The sequence below is a fragment of the Asterias rubens genome, chromosome 15 (genome assembly GCF_902459465.1).
Source record: "Asterias rubens chromosome 15, eAstRub1.3, whole genome shotgun sequence".
Classification (NCBI taxonomy): domain Eukaryota; kingdom Metazoa; phylum Echinodermata; class Asteroidea; order Forcipulatida; family Asteriidae; genus Asterias; species Asterias rubens.
In genome coordinates this window covers 3,335,070-3,354,680 of record NC_047076.1, presented here as the reverse complement: position 1 = coordinate 3,354,680, position 19,611 = coordinate 3,335,070, and the positions used below count along the sequence as shown (strand labels likewise).

At 39.8% G+C, this 19,611-nt stretch overlaps 1 protein-coding gene across 1 annotated transcript; it reads right to left on the bottom strand.

The window, feature by feature from the left end:
• Positions 1-319: 319 nt before the first annotated feature.
• LOC117300025 (tolloid-like protein 1) lies at positions 320-19,228 on the bottom strand. Its single transcript, XM_033783674.1, has 13 exons — positions 18,952-19,228; positions 10,202-10,334; positions 9,340-9,555; positions 8,611-8,976; positions 8,084-8,134; positions 7,487-7,837; positions 6,343-6,711; positions 5,534-5,581; positions 4,268-4,627; positions 3,552-3,741; positions 2,801-2,979; positions 2,089-2,324; positions 320-1,519 (listed from the first exon to the last, which is right to left on the bottom strand). Exons 1-12 carry the CDS (start codon positions 19,045-19,047, stop codon positions 2,107-2,109), a joined length of 2,577 nt encoding a protein of 858 aa, XP_033639565.1. The 5' UTR covers positions 19,048-19,228; the 3' UTR covers positions 320-1,519; positions 2,089-2,106.
• Positions 19,229-19,611: the final 383 nt, after the last annotated feature.

Genomic DNA, 19,611 nt, shown 5'->3' with positions numbered 1-19,611 from the left:
ATTGACACCGTACTAAATTTACATTGATATCTTTATAAGTCTATAAAATTGCGTGTGTATACAGGACGGGTATAAAAATGGTGGCGATGTTGGGAGATCGACATTTCTTGTAACATTTTGGACAAAGTAAAGATAAATCAAGGAAAGTACCAACTTATTTTAAGACAAGTTGAAAGATACAAAATGTTATTCCACTGGAACTTTTTTTGCAAACGATTTGTAAATTTTTAAAGACATCTCGTGCCAAAAACTCTTCAAGCAAAAAAAAGACTAAGCCTATGTTTGTGTGTAGATACAAAATGAACCAAGTTGACGACAGTTTTGTGTTGTTGTAAATACTTTATTTTATTTAATAACTGACTCAAAGCTTAATACATTTTCTCTAGAATTTAATCTGTTGTTATTGTTTACAGTAAAGGAACTTTTTCAAAGGTATAACATGTGTTTAGAAACGGAAGGCTTAACTTTTGTAATAGTTGTACAAAGTACTGTTATTTTAAGGCAGTTCAATTAAAAAATAAAAAGCATATTTATAGAATGTTTCATGCATAGATGCTTTAAGACGAACGTTACACGCAAAAGGGCGTGCTTTGGAATAAAGGTACAATGAAACAATACTGATTAAACCGTAATAATTATTGTGTATAACTTGCCCTCTAAAACTAGCTTAAAGTTGTAATTATTGTCGTTCGCTAAAAACTGAAATTTCAAAAAGGGGACACACTAGCGTCTACGAAATTAACTAAATCTAGGCTCATGGGGGACGTAATTGGTAGGTAAACATAATTTGAAATACAAATAATAACAAGAATGATAAAAAACAAAACCGCAGCCAAAATAATTATTCTTAAAGGAGAACAGGCAACTTCAAGATTTTCTTTTTATAGAAAAGAGAAATTAAAAAAAAAAGGCATTTAAAAAGAATTCATTTATTGGCAAGAATTGCTAAGTACATTAATTGAAGTAAACAGACTTAACATTTACCTCAGATTTTTATCTTTGTTTCTCAAACAATCGCAGCTAATATTGTTTGTTCAATTTCTCTTCGAGTTGTTTTAATTTGTTTAACTTCTACCAATTTTATTGGGAACATAAAATAATGTGAGATGTTTATCATGAAAGTGAATGTCCAGAATTTTCGAAAACCGCATGTAATGACAACCGTGTACTGGTATACAAGTTCTGACTCAACATTGACTTTTACGTTTAGACTGTCCATTACTCTTAAGTTGAATGCACTGACTTTATGAGTTGGTAATATTGGGGCTAGGCAAAATCTCGTATCAACCCCCAATTTCACAAATGCAAAAAAAAAACCCTTTTTTAACCTTGTGTTTATTTGTCACAGACATGATGCTGGCTTGAAAAAAAAATCGTCTGGAAAAACCGAAATGAATGTAATGCTTGTTGCTCTGAAAAACAAAGATGTTTGCTACATGCCGAGAAGGAGTGTTTGGTGGCTCAACCTCGTCCCAAAACGGTGGTCGTATGTTGTATCCTGGCAAACAGCTCTTTCGATCTGAAAAACAAAAAACGAAATCGTTTAACAAGTTGTCAGGGTATCTGAAAAATTATTTTGTTGTGTCACAGCGCGATTTCATGAATCTGCTTAGGCAGATACAATTATTGATTAACAAATTCATGCTCAAGAAAACAGTAGCAGGATACCATTCACAAATAATGTACCTCTTAAATACATTGCATGCAAAAAACTAAAATGTTGAAGCGCCATGAGCCTCACTGGGTGACGGATATGACCGCTTTACAAGGTAATTGGTGTTTCGACCCTAGCAGAGTCTTTTCTTGAAATCTAATTAACAACACAACACCAATGAACGTGTATATTGTAACATAAGCAGTTACATAGGTAGTCAACACTGGCGCCGACTATAGAAGTCTAGTAGTCTGGCCCCTCTAATATCTTGGTTTATCGTATTATACTCGTTATTGACAAAATGAAACCGACAGACAACCCTCTTCAGTTGAAAGTGGCACTCTGAGCAGTTTGGAGCCAAATCAGTTTTGTTTCCGTCTTTCAAATTCTCTATAACCTAAGATCGTACAAACTCAGTTTGCTTGAGCTCTCACCTTGGCACATACACCATCTTAAATGGAGTATTCATCTTTCATAGGCGTATGATCTTCAACCTCCGTTAGGTTGGGCTCTTCCCCCGGGCCACCATGATACTCGTCGTACCAATCCGGGTAGCCGCTACCGCTGGCCTCGGTCGGGCCTTGCGTGGGTTGTTGCGGAGTGGTGGCCTGGGTGGTCGGGCCTGGTGGGTTGCAGGGGATGGGTTCTCCAGCCTCGTCTGTTGGTTGGTCTGGAACGATGTGAAAAGAAAAAAAAACCTTATTATATACCTTTCGTGTTCAAAATATTGTGAACAAATTCAACGGTTTCTGTAAAGATTCATGAGCTGAAATACCTCTTAAAATTTTATTTCCAACTAATTCAGTTGGCAAAAACTTGGGATGTACGTTGCACTGACACTTCTGACTGGCAAAAATAAGGGAACACCGTGTCTTTGTGTATAGGGCTGACGGTGGCGTGGTGGACCTGCCTAGTGCACATCTCTTTGGCGTTTGCCAAAAAGTGATTAGCATACTGCATGGGAAGGGCTTATTAAGGGGCTGTACCTACCTCAAACAAACATGGGAGGTTATTGCAAAGAAAGGACACACGAATTATCAAACTTTTCTTCACTCATCAAAACTGATTTTGATACAACCACATCGATGTCAATCTTTGATTCGCCATAATGACCGTGAGTATGCTAAATGAGAAGCTCTTTCTTACCTCCCACTAAGCCTGTATCACTGATGATCATCTTCCATCCCTTGTACGGCCTTTCGTAGTCGGTGTTCCACTTAACCCAAGCCACATTGGTCCTGGGGATGAAAGCGGAGTGGAGGGGTGGTCCGAACCCGCTGTGGCGGTCAACAATCACCACGCTACCGTGGTCTTTCTTTCTGCATCTGTTTGGAGATTAAGATAGTGGAGTGAACATTCTCGGCAGTGTTAACAATTTTAAATACTGTTGCCGATTTGGTGAATTCTTAAAACGGCAAAACGAAGACTAGAGCACCAAATTATGTTTCTATGCCGTAAGGGAAATATTTACAACAAAAAGATGCTTTGTATACAAACAAAAAGACTTAAACTTAATTTTTACGGAGTTCTTGATGTGCCATTCGGCCAGGCGAGTTCCAGAGAATTTTTGACGAAAGTAAGATGGCACATCCAGAGCTCCTTATTAACAGACTATCACCACACAGGGTTTTGCCCTTTTACACGCAAGCAATTTAGCAGGGGTCCCTTGCTTAAACTTTTAGCATGGTTGCAAAATCACACCTCTTTTGAAAGGACAATACTGTCAACAAATGACGGCAAAATGGACATTTCACAAAGGGCCTTAATTGGACAGTCCAAACACTGTTGACCTCTCACAAAAACTGCAATTTGTAAAATGTCACAACCATGCACAAATTAAGCAAGGGACCCCTGCTCTTAATTGCTGTCGTGTGAAAAAAAACCTTAAAATACCCACCCCTCCCCAATGCTGAGAACTCCACCCCAGTTTTCGGACTCAAAGTCAGCAACGCTGATTCGCAGACGGCGGTTGTTGGGCCCAATCAAGGTGAAGATACAGTTCTGATTGCCCAGGTATTTATCGGGGTAGCCTGGTGAAGCTATAGATATAGATGCGTTGCTGGGTACCTCGATGTAACCGCCACATTCTGAGGAAGAAAGAAGAAAAATAGTCGCAACAAAAGGTAAGAATTTCCTCTTCAAACTCTTTGGATTAAGTTATTTGCTATCAGAAAGTCCATTTAGAGATTACACATACAGCTCTTTGTTGCACATGATGTGGATATTCCTTTCCTCAAGCGCACTAAAGTTTACATTCGTCAACACTGTAAATACGTAAGTCCGCATACCATTTCACATTCCTAAAATAGGCCCCATTCTTTTCTTACCTTGGTGTGACCATTATTTTTCCAATGGACATTGTGTACAACATTCCAATGTGGAGCACCCAAAGGCTTTAGGATTCCCATGTGGCAACCTTTTTTTTCCCTTCTTTGTGTTTTCCCTCTGTCTCGATAAGGTAGCGAATATAAACACAAGGTTTTTATTTTAAGCTCAGTGCAAAGACAGGCTGCCGGAGTTGGCTTCTCCAACATTTTGAAATCCATGCGACCCCCCCCCCCCACCAGACGAGGTCAAAGTTCACGAATGCCAATATCTTAAACGTATATTCACCTTGAGTTGGGACTGCGACAATCTCCATCTTCCAGCCGTTGTACTCCGTCTGGAAATCGGTCAAGAACTTGACCCACAACTTCTTATTGTCCGTGTTGATCTCTTCGGGTCTTTTGGTACCGCTGAACGAGTCCAGCAGGACGGACGACTCGTCGTCGGGGTTGGTGCCCGTGCCGACGGTCAAGATGTCCCGGTGCTTCTCGGTGTTGAACTGGTCGAATCGGATGGTCACGTCGCCGTTGTAAGGGATGTCGACGAACCACAAACAGTCGAGGATCGGGCGATATTTGTAAGGGAAATCTGGCGAGGTGAGGACTGCCTTACCCATGCTGGGGTCGAAGCGAAGAGTGCCACCACAGTCTGCAATGAATGGGTAAGAAATACATTTTATATTATCACACCTGTGTTATTTACGTATTCCCCTGTACCCCAAAAAATAATTGAGCTAGTGCGGCCATCTTGATTTTTCTCCCTTTCAAATAAATTTTGAATTGGTTTTATAGAGATCTTGCATGTTGTCTAATTGCCCTGGAATGTGGTATGTGATTGCCTTTTCCACCCATAATGTTTTATGCTACTTATACTTCCAAGTGTGGCCGTCGTTGGTCTGCAAAGCCCCATTGATTATGCTAATGATGATAATATTACATCATGTGGTTTGCGTTCCAAACCTAGTAAAAAATACATGTACTTCTATTTGAAACAAAACATCGGACAAATTATGGGTATTGAATAATATAAGTAAACTTAACATCACTGACTCCATTGCATCGGTGCTGTTATGTCAAAGGATCCGAAGCATAATTTACACATTGGGAGGATAAATTCGTAAAATGTTAAAAGGCGTTTGATTCATTGCAAGGTGTTGGAATGTGTTACAACGGCAGTTGTATGGAGCACAAAATGTCTGACTCCCGAGTGCCAGGCTTGACCTGTTTTTGTAATTTGCTGACTAGCGACGTAGGCCCTTTTCGAAACCACGGCTTCGGCTTATAGATTTCAGCTCTGGCTAGATTGGCCCCGCGGTTGTTTTGACAATTGCGCGTGCTTTGCGTACGCGCCCAGGGCTTCAGACGAGAAGACGGAGCCTGAAGCCGAATCAAAAGCCGAAGCCGTGGTTTCGAAAAGGGCCATAGTTTGCATTCAACATCTCTACCATGGTATCAATACGAGAGAGCAAGGCATGCTGGGGGAAAATGGCGCTATGAGGAGATCGATCAACACTGGGATGGAGGTTGGGCTTACAAAAGGATGAACAATCCTTACCTCTATCTGGTTTAATGATGTCCTTCTTCTCGACAGTTGTATTAGAAGCTATTAGAAGAAATAAAATAAAAACGGATTAATAACGCATAACCCTATAGGCTTATTCATGTTCCGAGCGGGTGTCTACGAAAATTCAGGCGACATCCTAATTCAATTGCGAATGCGACGGCTGTTGGCTGTGGCTGTTTGTAGCACAGCCGAAGCCGTAGCCACAGTCGGATCAGGAACAGCATTTATTTTTCAAATGGAAACCAATCGATTTCGTATTACTACATTACAGTTTGGCTGGTAGCCCGTAGTTTATTTATTGCCAAAAGTTAACTAAAACTGAAACTTCCTTGTTGTCTTCTCTCTATTGGTTTTTGGGCTAGTAAAATGGTTAAGTTGGCTCTTGATATTTTTTGTTGATCAAGTTTTTTGGCCATGTTATGAATCCATACTCACTGTTCATGAAGATGTGTCCAATATAATTTACCTGTAGAAGTTTTCAGCTTTATTAGTCGTCAGAAAATAAGTGAAAATCACAGAGCAATGTTTTCAGGAGAGTCACGTAAATCCATTATACGCGCTTCAATTATTTTCGTGAAATAGTTTTACTCGTTTCTCAAAAATCACAGCACATCCGCAAGTAATTTTGAGGGTAGCTTTTATCTACCGTCATTATATTTGAGCAATGTAAGTTTAATGTAAATCTGTAGACATTTATGTTTTGTTTCATACAAAAAGGTACAAAACCCTTGAAATGAAAAGTATACCTGCCTTCAAAATATGAAAGGAAGTGTAAAAAAAAACTTTATTTTTTTACTCACACTGGATATTGCTGTCGAAGATCTGTACCTTCCACCCCCGGTCGATGACGGTACCGTCAGTCTTGAAGTGAATCCACATCTCGTTCTCCTCGGTCGTGAACTCATCCGGGGTAGGCAGCTTATTCCCGCTCCAGTTCTCGATCACGTAGTTAGAACCATCTCGAGCGGGCTCGGGTCCGAATCCCATCGAGACCGTGTCCCATTGCTTCTCGGTGCTGAAGTCCTTGAAGATGGCGGTCAGGCCCCGCTCGGTGTCACCGGTGATCTTCCACAGGCAGTTGTGGTTGAGATGGTAGCCGACGTCAGGGAACTGCGGCGAGGCTACGACGGCTGAGCCGTCGCGGCTGATCTGAACGTTACCACCGCAGTCTGTATAATAATAAAAAAAGTTGACACAAATTATCACCACTATTGAAGTGAATCCTCTCTCACAATGGTTTCTTCTATCAACAGTGTTACGTAGTGCAGTGCATCTCACCAAATAAGTAATATGTTAATTACCCATCTATGACTATACCCGCCTTTACAACGAAAAAAACCAAAACGGGATTTTGTTTTCGTGGCACGTTGTACAACATTTGTGATATCCCTTCTTTTTCCTGGTGCAAAAAAAAGTGGAACACTTCGGCAGCACAAGAGGCGATGTTCCAGCTGTAACTTACTATCACCACTAGGAAAACAACGAACAATAACTAAAGTGTGAATGACTTTTCGTCCAGGAAAATTGCCTGGAACTCGTTGCCTATTTTTGTCTCATGTGACATGGTCCTTGTCACGCGAGGCAACTTTTACAGCCAACTTGGAGACAACCAACTGCAGTGCATGGTACAAATATGTGAAATGTGAATGACTTTTCTACCCTTCCTTCGGATGGGACGTAAAGCCGTTGGTCCCGTGTGTTGTGTAACGCCCGTAAATGAACCCAGTGCACCTATCGAAAAGAGAATGGGTTTGCCCCGGTGTTCCCGGTCTGATTGGTTGCATATTGCACCACAGCACCTTCGTTAACCATTACATGGTGCTATGTAAGAGCGTCAATGAGTGACGGATATGCGCGCTAAAGAAGCCACTATTATTATTTGAGCTTGGCCAGAACTGGTTGCCTCTGTACATCACCTCATGGTGACATGACCGTTATACTTACCGTTGTACGGTTGCTCTCTGACTGTTGCCTTGAACCCCAGTCTCGTGATGCTAGCATCAGTCTTGAGTCTCATCCACATTTTACTGGACTCCACCAGCATAGACTCCGTCGGTCTCTTGTTTCCCGAGAGCTCCGCGACCATACCTGTACCAGGGTTGCCCCCCTTGCCGATCTGGAGGACATCCGCCCCGGGCTCGAGATCCAGCGTCTCGAAGGAGATTCCGATTCTCTCCCCAGCATCGATGGAGAAGGTCCAGTCACACTGGAACTTGTTGGGGTAGTTAAGGGGGTAAGCTGGAGAGGTTATCGTTGCTTCGTCGTCGCTCTTGATTTTGATCGATTCTCCACAGGCTTTTTGAGGAATGGAAATATCATTAGAATAAAAAGACGAACGATTTATTAGACAATGAATGAAGGTAATCACAGTAAGTATTGGTCTCGGATCATTGAACAAATTAGTTATCCTTTGAGAAGGAAACGATACCAGAAATTAAAAACTCCCAAATGTCTCGGAACGAAAATGATGGTAGGATATTGTTGACATCCAATGTTCGGTAATGTGACGTAATGATGGTGATAGGTCTATTGTAAACTTACTTGCGTTGTACTCGCTGTCTTCCAACACGTTGTCGATATCTACACCAGGATCTGTCAGGGAAAAATAGAGGATTATGATATTATTTACCGATTTGGTTTCTATATCAAGCAGTTAAGAGAACCGGTTCAAGCTCTGGTGTTTCTGATTAGAAGAGTGTGGGTTCGAGTCCCGGTCGTGACACTTGTGTTCTTGTGCAATATACTTAATACCATAAGTGCTTTGTCCTTCGGATGGGACATTCAGCTTTGGGTTCCGTGTTCTAGGATTAACAGTGCACGCCGGAACACTTATCGTAGAAGAGATAAGGGGTTAACAAGCACCCTTGTTTAAGTGTTTCCTCGGGTTTGCTAGCTACAGCGAAAGAGTATGGGGGTTAACTCTGGAGTTTCCGATTCACACATCAAGCACTCTCCTCATACTGTTTTCCACAGGCTTGCGTGCTACATAGATTTAGTTTACTTTATTGGAAAGGAAGACAGTAATGATGGTTTGTGAAAAAGAAACAAAAAACTAAGAGACAACTTACCGAACTCGTCGACATCAGCAAATTCAATCTCGAACCCCTTGTGTGTCACCCACATATCGGTCTGGAACGTCAGGAACAACTCATTGTCAGGGGTCCTGAAGGCAGGCACAGGGGGCAACTTCATTCCACTGTGCTTGAATATGTAATAAGAACCACCTTCATCCTGCTCTTTCAGTCCGGGACCGAGGTTGATGAAATCGTAGTTCTCTTCCGTATTGAAGAACTTGACGTTGACGCTGAGTCGAGTGCCCTCCGGGGCTTTGACTGCCCACTGACAGGAGATGTCGCTGGGGTAGGAGGTGGGGTAGTAAGGGGAGTAGGCGGTGGTCTTGCCACCCTTCGGCACCTCAAGGGTCGAACCACACACTGTGGGAATGAATTGGGGCCCAAATCATTTTTAAATTGGGGCTGACAATGTATGGTGAAAAACGATGTTAACCAAAAGATTAAGCGTGAAAATAGAATTAGCTGTGGCAAACTGCTAACCAACAACTAAAAAGGACCTGTGATAAAAATGCAATAAAAGTTCATGTCCTGACGTTTCTATCCTAGCAGGTCTCGCAAGCTAAATGGACCGTTATTTTAAGTGGGACACTAGTTGCAACAGTGTAAACATTTGGCTGGTAACAAGTTTCTGCTCATTAATATTTGTCTGTGCTTAGCAAGTTGTCTATGCTTACAGGCTTTATGAATTTGAGGCATGATAACTAGACTTCCATCGGTACTTACTCTGCGGTACATAATCAGGTAGTATGCACCAGTCTTTGTTCTCGTCTCCGTTGCACAGCCTCTCCTGTGGCACTCCGTAGGTGTTCAAGGATTGGTTGAGGCAACCGGCCTTAGTTTCCATGCCGCATACCTGCTCCCCGTCACATATACCAGCCCAGGGTACGCAGTGAGCTTCCTCCTCGCATTGGATTCCCTTGTTGATGTCGCCCTCACATGCTGTGGAATTCAAGGGTCATAGATTGGTTCTTGTCAAACAAAATAAATTTTTTTATGGCAAAATTAAAATTATACGGACAGATATAATACGAGTCATAATTATAATAATAACATGATACATTTATAAAGCACATACTGCATGAGCCTCTTAAAGGGCCACGTTGCCTTAAATCGGGCGAGTTGGTATATGAAAAGCGTTTGAAACCTTTTTTTTTATAGATGCATATGGTTTGAAAGATGTTTTAAAAGTAGAATGTAAACGCTCACAAATATGCATGGTTTTCCTTACGTCGTGAACTAACACGACACGCCATTTTGTGGAGTCAAGTTTTTGACTCTATGGAAAGGCCGACCCATGGAAATCTGAAGAGAGTCAGCTTGGCAAACCTGAATATATAGGTCGTTCCATAAACAGAGGCGCAATAAAGGTGCATTATATGCAAGTTCCAGCTGATGAATGCAGTGAATATTTATTGAGAAAACAGCACAAAACTGTTGCGGTATTTTCACACGAACTTCAGCGTGAGTGTGAGAACTAGAAAAGATGGTGTAATTCTTCTAATGCTACTTTGGCTCAGAAACATGGAAACGCAGGTGGTCATTTTGAGCTTCCGTACATTACCATGAGATAAATGATTTTGTTTACCGCTAAGGCTCAGATCAGCCATCAGTTGTTCCAGGATCGAGATCAAATACTTGGCCTGTCTCTGGGTCGTTAGCGATCCATCGGACTGGCGACGCTCCCTCTTCAAAAAAGTTTCCCCTATGTCCTGCCGCGCCTGATGGGGAGAAAAACATATAGGATTATATTTCCACTCATTTTCATGAAGACGGGCAGAGTACTCTGTTCGAAACGTCGAGACCCCACCGGCTCTTTTCAGAGCTAACACTCCAACAAAGGAGATGTACACATGGTTGTACCCGCAAGTTAAAGGAACGTTACAGAATTGGTAAGAAACAAAAATCGTGAAGATCACAGATTTAAATAAAACTTACGCGGTCTAATGATGATGATAGTTGAGAAATAAATAATCTAACTTCGCGTTTGGAGTTTATCGCTCAGTGAGCGTTTTATTCATTTTTATTTTGGCATCGATGTAATGCAAAATTTGTAATCGGTTTTTCACTATTCCCTTGTGACCAAAATGGCCGATCGATCTCAAACTTCTACAGGTTTGTCAGTTTATGTATATGGTGGATTTACATAGTGCTTACACTGCCAGCAACTGTTTTGTTAGCAAAAACCAATTCTGTAACGTTCCTTGAACTTGTGAATGAAACTGTTGATATAAGTTCTTCCCCAGATACCATTCTTCCTTTTTGTTGTAATGACACACATTCTCATTTATATTAAGATTATTTCACAAGATGCCTCTCGCAGTGAGAAGACATTGACATGACTGGGCGGTTTAAGAGGCACTATGCCTTCTAATTGGGCGCCTTGGGCTATATGCTGTATGTTCTGAAATGAGATAGGGTTTGAAATCTGTCTTAAATGTGGAATATAATGTGGAATCCAACCATAATGTGGAATCCCACCCGTAAAATTTTTTGACAGGACTCGGGAAAGTACTCGGTACACAGTGCCAACACACATCGGTGTACGGGTTAAAAAAAATTAAAAAAATGGAATATAATGATTCACAAAAAATATCCCTCGACAATTTGTTTATTTTTTCCTTTGACCTCGTGAACTAACACGGTCTGCCATTTTGTATGGTCAAACACGTTTTTTTATAGGTTTTTTTTTTTACAAGCGTCTAAACAGGAGGCTCGTGTCAATTTAAAGGCAGTGGACACTATTGGTAATTACTCAAAATAACTATTAGCATAACACCTTACTTGGTAACGAGTAAATGGGGAGAGGTTGATAGTATAAAACATTGTGAGAAACGGCTCCCTCTGAAGTTACGTAGTTTTCGAGAAAGAAGTAATTTTACATGAATTTGATTTCGAGACCTCAGATTTAGAATTTGAGGTCTCGAAATCACGCTGAAAGCACGCAACTTCGTGTGACAAGGGTGTTTTTTCTTTCATTATTATCTCGCAAGTTCGATGACCGATTGAGCTCAAATTTTCACAGGTTTGTTATTTCATGCATAGTTACACCAACTGTGAAAACTGGTCTTCGACCATTACCAATAGTGTCCAGTGTCTTTAAGAGCATCGGACTCAAGCTACGGTGTTTCTGATCGGCAGACTAAATCTCTGGTGGTACTGATCAGCAGAGCATGGGTTCAAGTTCAAATCGTCCCTCGAGCAAGGTTATTTTAGATAATTTAAAATGGGGATTTTGACTCAAGATTCTGCGTCAATTTGTGTCAGCAGATTCTAGGTCATACTGACCCAGAAAGGGGTCAGCCCCCCCCCTAATGGACACAGAAACAGGGTCAATTCTGACCATGCATTTTATTTTTGCAACAACCCACTACCACCCAGACAGTTCTTTTACCACTAGCCCTATATAGGACTCTTTCTCTGTACACAGATTGTAGTACAATGAGAAAGTGTAAGGGCACCAGGGCTATTTTACCACCAGCATTTACCATGGGGAAATGTTGTGTCACCGCTCTTTTAAACAACACACCTGTTGAATGCGTAAAGTCCAGCCGGCAAATTTAAAATTGACATGCACGAAGTCCTCGTTATTGCACAATGACAACCTCGACACAACTCGTTCTCAATCTTTAAGACTTCCCCTCATAATTTGTAAGGTTGGTGTTTCACCTTGATCCTTCGAACCCACAAACATGCTCCTCATCCTAACATCAGGTGGGAACGACTTGAACTCTAAGGCAAAAAAATGTGGAGTTATTATTCGATCTATCATTGAGAATTTGCCAGTATTTTATTGGTGATTAAAGGTTTTTGATACCTTTGGCAGATCAGCGTCACTTCGATAAAACTTTGTATCTGAAATATTCCCTTTACTTTTCGAAACTTTACTTTTATCAAATTTTCGAGTATGTGTTTACACGAGCCATGAATGTTTGACTGTCTGTAACTTAATTATCTTTTATTTAATTTGGTAGATGTTCATAGTGATTTTAAACAACCTTCTTAAATGTTGTCTCGGTCAAAACATCAGCTGGAAAACGTCTTCGGTGAACTTCAAGGATAAAAATGACGTCATCATTTGTTCTCCATGTTGTAGGTCTGTTTTAAAGGCAAAGTCTGCCTTTTGTTTTTAGAACCGTTTTTAGCCAAATATTAATAATTACACGAAAGGCAGTGGACACTATTTGTGATTACTCAAAATAATTATTAGCATAAAAACTTACCTGGTTACAAGTAATGGGGAGCTGTAGATAGTGTAAAACATTGTGAGAAACGGCTCCCTCTGAAGTGACGTAGTTTTCGAGAAAGAAGTAATTCTCTACGAATTGATTTCGAGACCACAGATTTACAATTTGAGGTCTCGAAATCAAGCATCTGAAAGCACACAACTTCGTGTAACAATGGTGTTTTTTCTTTCATTATTAACTCGCAACTTCGACGACCAATTGAGTTTAAAATGTCACTGGTTTGTTATGTTATGCATATATTGAGATACACCAAGTGAGAAGACTGGTCTTTGACATTTACCAATAGTGTCCAGTGTCTTTAAAACTACCTGTGACACACTCATTTCAAAGGGTGGTCGCGTTTTTGAGATATCGCCAAAAATCCAGAGCGGTTACGTCCACGCAGGAAGAATAATTCGTAATTGAAATACACAAAATATACGAGAGACGTTACCGTCAGTTACGCTTCTCGGATAAAAAATGTTTGGGGTAAAACTCATATGTTTTTCCATTACAACATCAACTCAAATAGAAATTATCCTTAAAATGCTTTATACTATCGAAAGCTGCTGTAGGCCATTAGTTTTATGGGTGATTACCAAACGTAAAACTTCCCTTTAAAGCCAGTGGACACTATTGGTAATTGTCAAAGACTAGTCTTCACAGTTGGTGTATCTCAAGATATGCATAAAATAACAAGCCTGTGAAAATTTGAGCTCAATCGGTCGTCGAAGTTGCGAGATATTAATGAAAGAAAAAAACACCCTTGTCACACAAAGTTGTGTGCTTTCTGATGCTTGATTTCGAGACCTCAAATTCTAAACTTGAGGTCTCGAAATCAAATTCGTGGGAAATTACTTCTTTCTCGAAAACTACGTCAATTCAGAGGGAGCTGTTTCTCAAAATGTTTGATACTATCAACCTCTCCCCATTACTCGTAATCAAGAAAGGTTGTATGATGATAACTATTTTGAGTAATTACCAATAGTGTCCACTGCCTTTAAATATCCAAAGTTTTGTCATTTATATGTAGTTTTTTCAATAAACCTCAGAACCGAATAGAAGTCATTTTGAGTTTGATTCAATTTGCTTCGCCACAAAGGACTCTCTCTTTTCATTTTTGTTTGTTTGACAAATCGCTTTACGGCATAGCACAACATTACTGGTTGCGAAATGAAATTATTTTATTTACCATTTCTCAGACTTTTCTTTTTTTGGAGGTGACTGAACTTTGAGTTTATTGAGCAATCGTAGAAACTGACACCTGTTGCGCAAAGCTGGAAAGTTTCCAACTTGTACCTTATACGACTAAGCTTTTAAAAAAAAATGCTACCATTAAAATCTCATGGGATTTGTACTAAAAAGAAGACAAAAATACATTCTCATACTCTCTTAATGTAAAAGAGTGAAAAACCACTCGTTTTGTCCGCCATACCACAGTTGCAAAGAGCCATATGGCAGACAACTTTTTTTAGAGTGAAAGACGGGTACTTTCAACTCGATTTAGAGTGAAGTTCGTTCCAGTTTCACTCAAAAAGAGTGACACAGATTGACTTTCACTCTCACAAGAGCGATAGTGACACCACTCGGACAAGAGAGTGAAATTTTCACTCTAAAGCATTAAGAGACATATGGATAACATTCGTAGGTAATGGTGAAATGCAAAGAAGGAACGCATAAGAGGTCCACAATTTGTGTTATAGAAAACTTGTTTACAAACTATACCCACAGAATTGTCGATTGAAGCGTTTGGGTTGGACAAACGACGCGAAACAGACGAGCAAAACTACCGAAATTTATTTCCGAACCAATTAAAATTCTGATCAGATATTTCCTGAATTTTCATGGTTCATGAATTCTTCAAATCATGATGAATTCAGTATTAAAAAAATAAATTATTGTTCTAATTAATGTTGTTGTATGTCTAGTTATTATTACTCATAGTATATCGTTCACTCGTTACTTTCTTGATGCATATACTTGATTTTCCCCCTTCGTTGCATCTGATGAAGTTGTTGTTGCTGAAAACGCTCAGGCAGTTTATTATGTTATCGAGTGTTACCACTATCATTCCTTGTTATTTTTCTCTGGTAAGGTACACTCAAAAGTGACCAGTTGGAGATAACTTAGAAGTCTCCCGAATTTCAAAAATCTACCCGGCTGTAGAAGAAAACAAGTTCTCAAAAGAACATGACCTACCCACTGGCAGGATACACGCATGCTCTCTTAATGTAAAAGAGTGAAAAGGCACTCTTTGAAGAGCCATGTGAAGGACAACTCTTTTTTGAGTGGTCTTCCACTCTTTTAGATTGAAGTTTGCATCTTTTTGAGTGATTTTTAACTCTGTCCTGGAGTGAAACCCCTTTAAAAGAGTGAAATAACCACCACTCTTTTTGAAGAGCCATATGAGGGACAGCTCGAAATGTAAAGAGTGGTGTTTTTTACTCTTTTACATTTAGAGAGTGGTGTGCCACTAACCAAATATTATACATTTAGGATTTGAAATTTTGCATGGTGGAAATACGATATGGAAAGGTTTGCGGTAACACCATGCTTTCTTCAGAAGACGATCAGAGCATACTGATCGAAACGTCGAGTTGAAACCAACGGTTCTTTTCAGAACCACCCCAACTCATTTAGTGATAGTCATTACATGGTGTTACCGCAAACCTTTCCATATCAAATATATATTGATACCTCACAATTCAATGCCTTAAATTAGGTGGCTATATGAGCCGAAGAAATATTATCTATAATCCGAAAGTTCACTGAAGTAAACCCGAAAACCAATTGTCAAATTGTGGTGGAGTAGTTCCTCCAACCGCTGGGAAAGTCTCGCTCTTGACCGGGTGACCTTGTGAAAAATGTATACCCACCCTGTAACATGTGACATTCGCAAACCCGTGGACGACCTTCTCAACTCCCACTGGTGGCCAATGAGCCCCCAACTGGGTGCATTTATGGGTACAATATGGCTCACTTTATCCCACCAAAATTACGTTATATATCTGATACAAGCATGTTGACTTCTTGTATAGCTTTTGGGTAAACCGTTCTACGTGTGTGGCACTACTTTAACGCACTGCCCATGGATACGCCCTGCAATGTGCCTGGCCTACCCACAGTCCCAAAGTCAAAACTGTTCGTGCGCGATGCGTTTAAACATGGATGTCCCCCCCACTGAGCACATCATGGACGGAAAAACGACAAAACAAACAAACAAAAACACTCCATGCATCTGTCGCTGGAAATCAAGTTCAAATTTTCCAATGATTTTTTTTTCTGGTTGAATGTTTCCTAAAAAATAATAAACGGTTTCGCTCGCTCGGTGTATTGTATTACACGTCCAAAATAAAATAAAATTTCTCAAAGCAACCATATTCATTTTGGGAAATAAACAAACTTGTCCAAACTGAGTTAGAATCGCCACGGGGATCATCAAGGTACTTGGCACGACTAAGTAAATCATGCACGCATCAACTTTTTAAAGACACTGGACTCTGGTAATTGTCAAAGACCAGTCTTCTCACTTATTGTATCTCAATATATGAATAAAATAACAAACCTGTGAAAATTTGAGCTTGTTTGGTCGTCGGAGTTGCGAGCTAACTAGGAAAGAAAAAAAACACCCTTGTCTCACGAAGTGTGCTTTCAGATGCTTGATTTCGAGACCTCAAATTCTAACTCTGAGACCTCGAAATCGAATTCATGGAAAATTACTTCTTTCTCGAAAACTACGTTTAATACTTTAGAGGGAGGCGTTTCTTACAATGTTTTATACAATCAACCTCTCCCAATTACTCGTTACCAAGTAAGGTTTTATGCTAATAGTTATTTTGAGTGTTAACCAATAGTGTCAACTGCCTTTAAACTGAAATGCTTTTGTTTTTGTTTTCTTTTAGAGTAGAGGAATGTAGCTCTGTTGCGTAGGCCTTAATTAGAAGAACATTTTCAACAGAGAATATTTTGTGGTGATCATCCATAACCTCTAAACCGCTGGTGTTAAGAATTGTATTCTCAGAACAGCAATTGTTTATAAAGTTTGGTTCGACCTTTGTGGCGTAATCACCTCCCGTTTCATGTGACGTCACTGCGTAGCCAAGCTGGGGTCAGAAGGAGAGGTTATAGTCTGGCCCCGTTTCTTGTACTCAGAGGGCAGGTGTTGTAACCGTCGGTGCATACAGGACATAAGACAACAGACCCGGTGTTCGAAGGTTACTTGTTTCTGCGCATATAGAGCATCAGCAGCAAAGACACAGATTTTGTCCAACCTTCCAAACTCAAAATGCAAAACAGAATGACCTATAACACACTGTCTTTAAAAAGAGATGCTAAACACAAATCGTCATGCACTGTTTTCTCCTATAAAAGTATCACCAAATGAAATGAACTTTTGAATAAAATGTCTTGCTCTTATAAACTAGAGGATTTGAATAAATTTTCCCAAAACCAAGTTGATAAACGGGTTTTCTCAACTTAGTGAATTTGCCGAGTTATTTATGACGTCACATTCGATGTTAAATTCAAACGTTCACCAAAATCAATCATTAGTATTTCACTCGAAAATATTTGACATTGATAATGTGTGTACTTGAAAACAAACACCCCACATCACAACAAACAAACAAACAAACAAACAAACAAATAAACAAAAATAAGATAACCAAAAATAATAAGACCCGACAGATTTTATGACACCAAATTTGTTTTGAGGCCTGGAACCTATAAGATGCGCCTATACAATAGTATTAAATATTATTAGGTATTAATTATTAAACATTTTTAAACATATTTCTTAAAAGTTGTTTTTAGACCCAGACTGCCCCTTTAACTTCAAGAACACGTGTTCTTGTCCTCAAAGACCCTAGAAACGTAACCTTCGGTAAGACGCTAATGTTATTTATAGCTAAAGCGAAGTCAGCAATATTCGTACAAAAACCTGCTCTGCATTAGACAAAACCAAGTCCTGTGTACAAAATTCTTTAGATACATTTCTCGCGGGCAAGGTTTATCATTAGCTGGTAAGCAGAAGAAATATGCTTACCGATTTCAGTAGTCATGTATTAACTAGCAGTGAAACATTGACACGCACATATAGTTTTTGGTTTATCGTGGAATTATTTAGCTAACCAGCGTTATGGAATAATGGGTTCATTCACATTACTCAAAATAACTGTCTTCAAGTTTCGAAAGTGGCTAACTCACATTATTAAAAAGTCGAATGTTATAGTTCAAATTAAGGTCATTATTTACTGATTATCGTTGTTTACATTTCTCTACAATGCCCCCAAAGCTCTCTGAACGAACCAAGCTTCAAGTAATCTATTTGATAATCTACCCGCCACGATTTTTTTTATTTTTATGATCAACACATTATTGATTGATTTCATATTTTGTGTGAAAATTAATGTATGTGAACACTGATCCATGTTGGTTTTAAAGGGCCACACTAAACATCTACCAGATTAAGGAAGCCGTATCTGTTTTTTGTAGAAACATGCACAAAGGTTGCTGAATCAACGAAGAATGCCATTTTTTTAATTTAATTAATAACCAATTCTAACTTTAAACAACTACTGGGAAAACATTTGTTGCATAAATCTTTATCTCGTTATTAAAGTAGATCCTTTAAAAACTCATCTATTAGTGTTTACAGTTTAAGTCTCTGATGGCGTTACGGGTCAAATAATCTTTAGCTTTCTACCGACCCAAGATTTCCAGCAAGTTTTAAAAAAATCAGACATGTTGGGCAACTTAAGGAAAGTATGTTATTTTAGCTAACGTAGACTAAAAATTCACAGCAGCGAGTCCTAACTCGTGAAACCACAGAGTTCCTTGGACGCTATTAGTCTATGTGTCAGTGAGTTGTCCATCGAGAATTCATTCTTGTTGACAGATATTGATGGTCTTTTTGAAGACTCTATTTCCTAATGAAAGACTACCTAAAGTGGATTCAAGATTCAACAAGGCCAAGCCAGGGGCAGAGCAAGGTCACACAGGCCGTCTTTTTGACAATTCTCTCGGCATAGTTAATAAGCAACACTCTGCTCTTGACTTTATCAACGCGGACAAAACACACTCACGAAAAGAAACTTTATTTTGTTAAACTCACCTCTGCATCTTCTGCAAATAGTGTCCTAGGCTTGGCCAGGGTGGATGAAATCCCCACGAAGACGATCAGAACCGATATCCAAAGTTGGAGACCCATCTTGGGGTGGAATTTCAGACGAGGAAAATATCCACAAAGCTTGGTGGATGGATCCCTTTACACACACCAAAGCGGTTCCTCGCGTCGTGCACAGACGTGAGCAGGCTCTGTTGCAGAAAACAGCCCAGTACCCCAAAACCCTCTGATGTGGCGCGTCAGCAATAAATACCCACAGGAAATCAGACAACCTTTAGGTACACACACACCCCAGTTCACCCCTAGACCGGGCACATAAGAACCTAATGGCAAACTTGGCAAGCTGTCATTTTCTCAGGGAGAGATTTATGTTCTGCGGAGTGGATATGACCGAGGTTGCTGCCCTCTTTTTTTTTACGATCCATCAACGATTTTTTTTTTATATATAAAATCCACCACCTACTCTTTCCGGTTATTCACTCATCAATTGCGTTTACTCCAAACCATAAGGCTGGATTAAAAGGTTGTAACTTTTAAGAGTGGGTTACAACAAAGGGTATTGTTTTTTTTATATAAAGTACAGCGGTGTGAATCGTCAAGGAAAGAATTAACACCAAAATGGTTTGGATGTCCAGTATGGAGAATCAA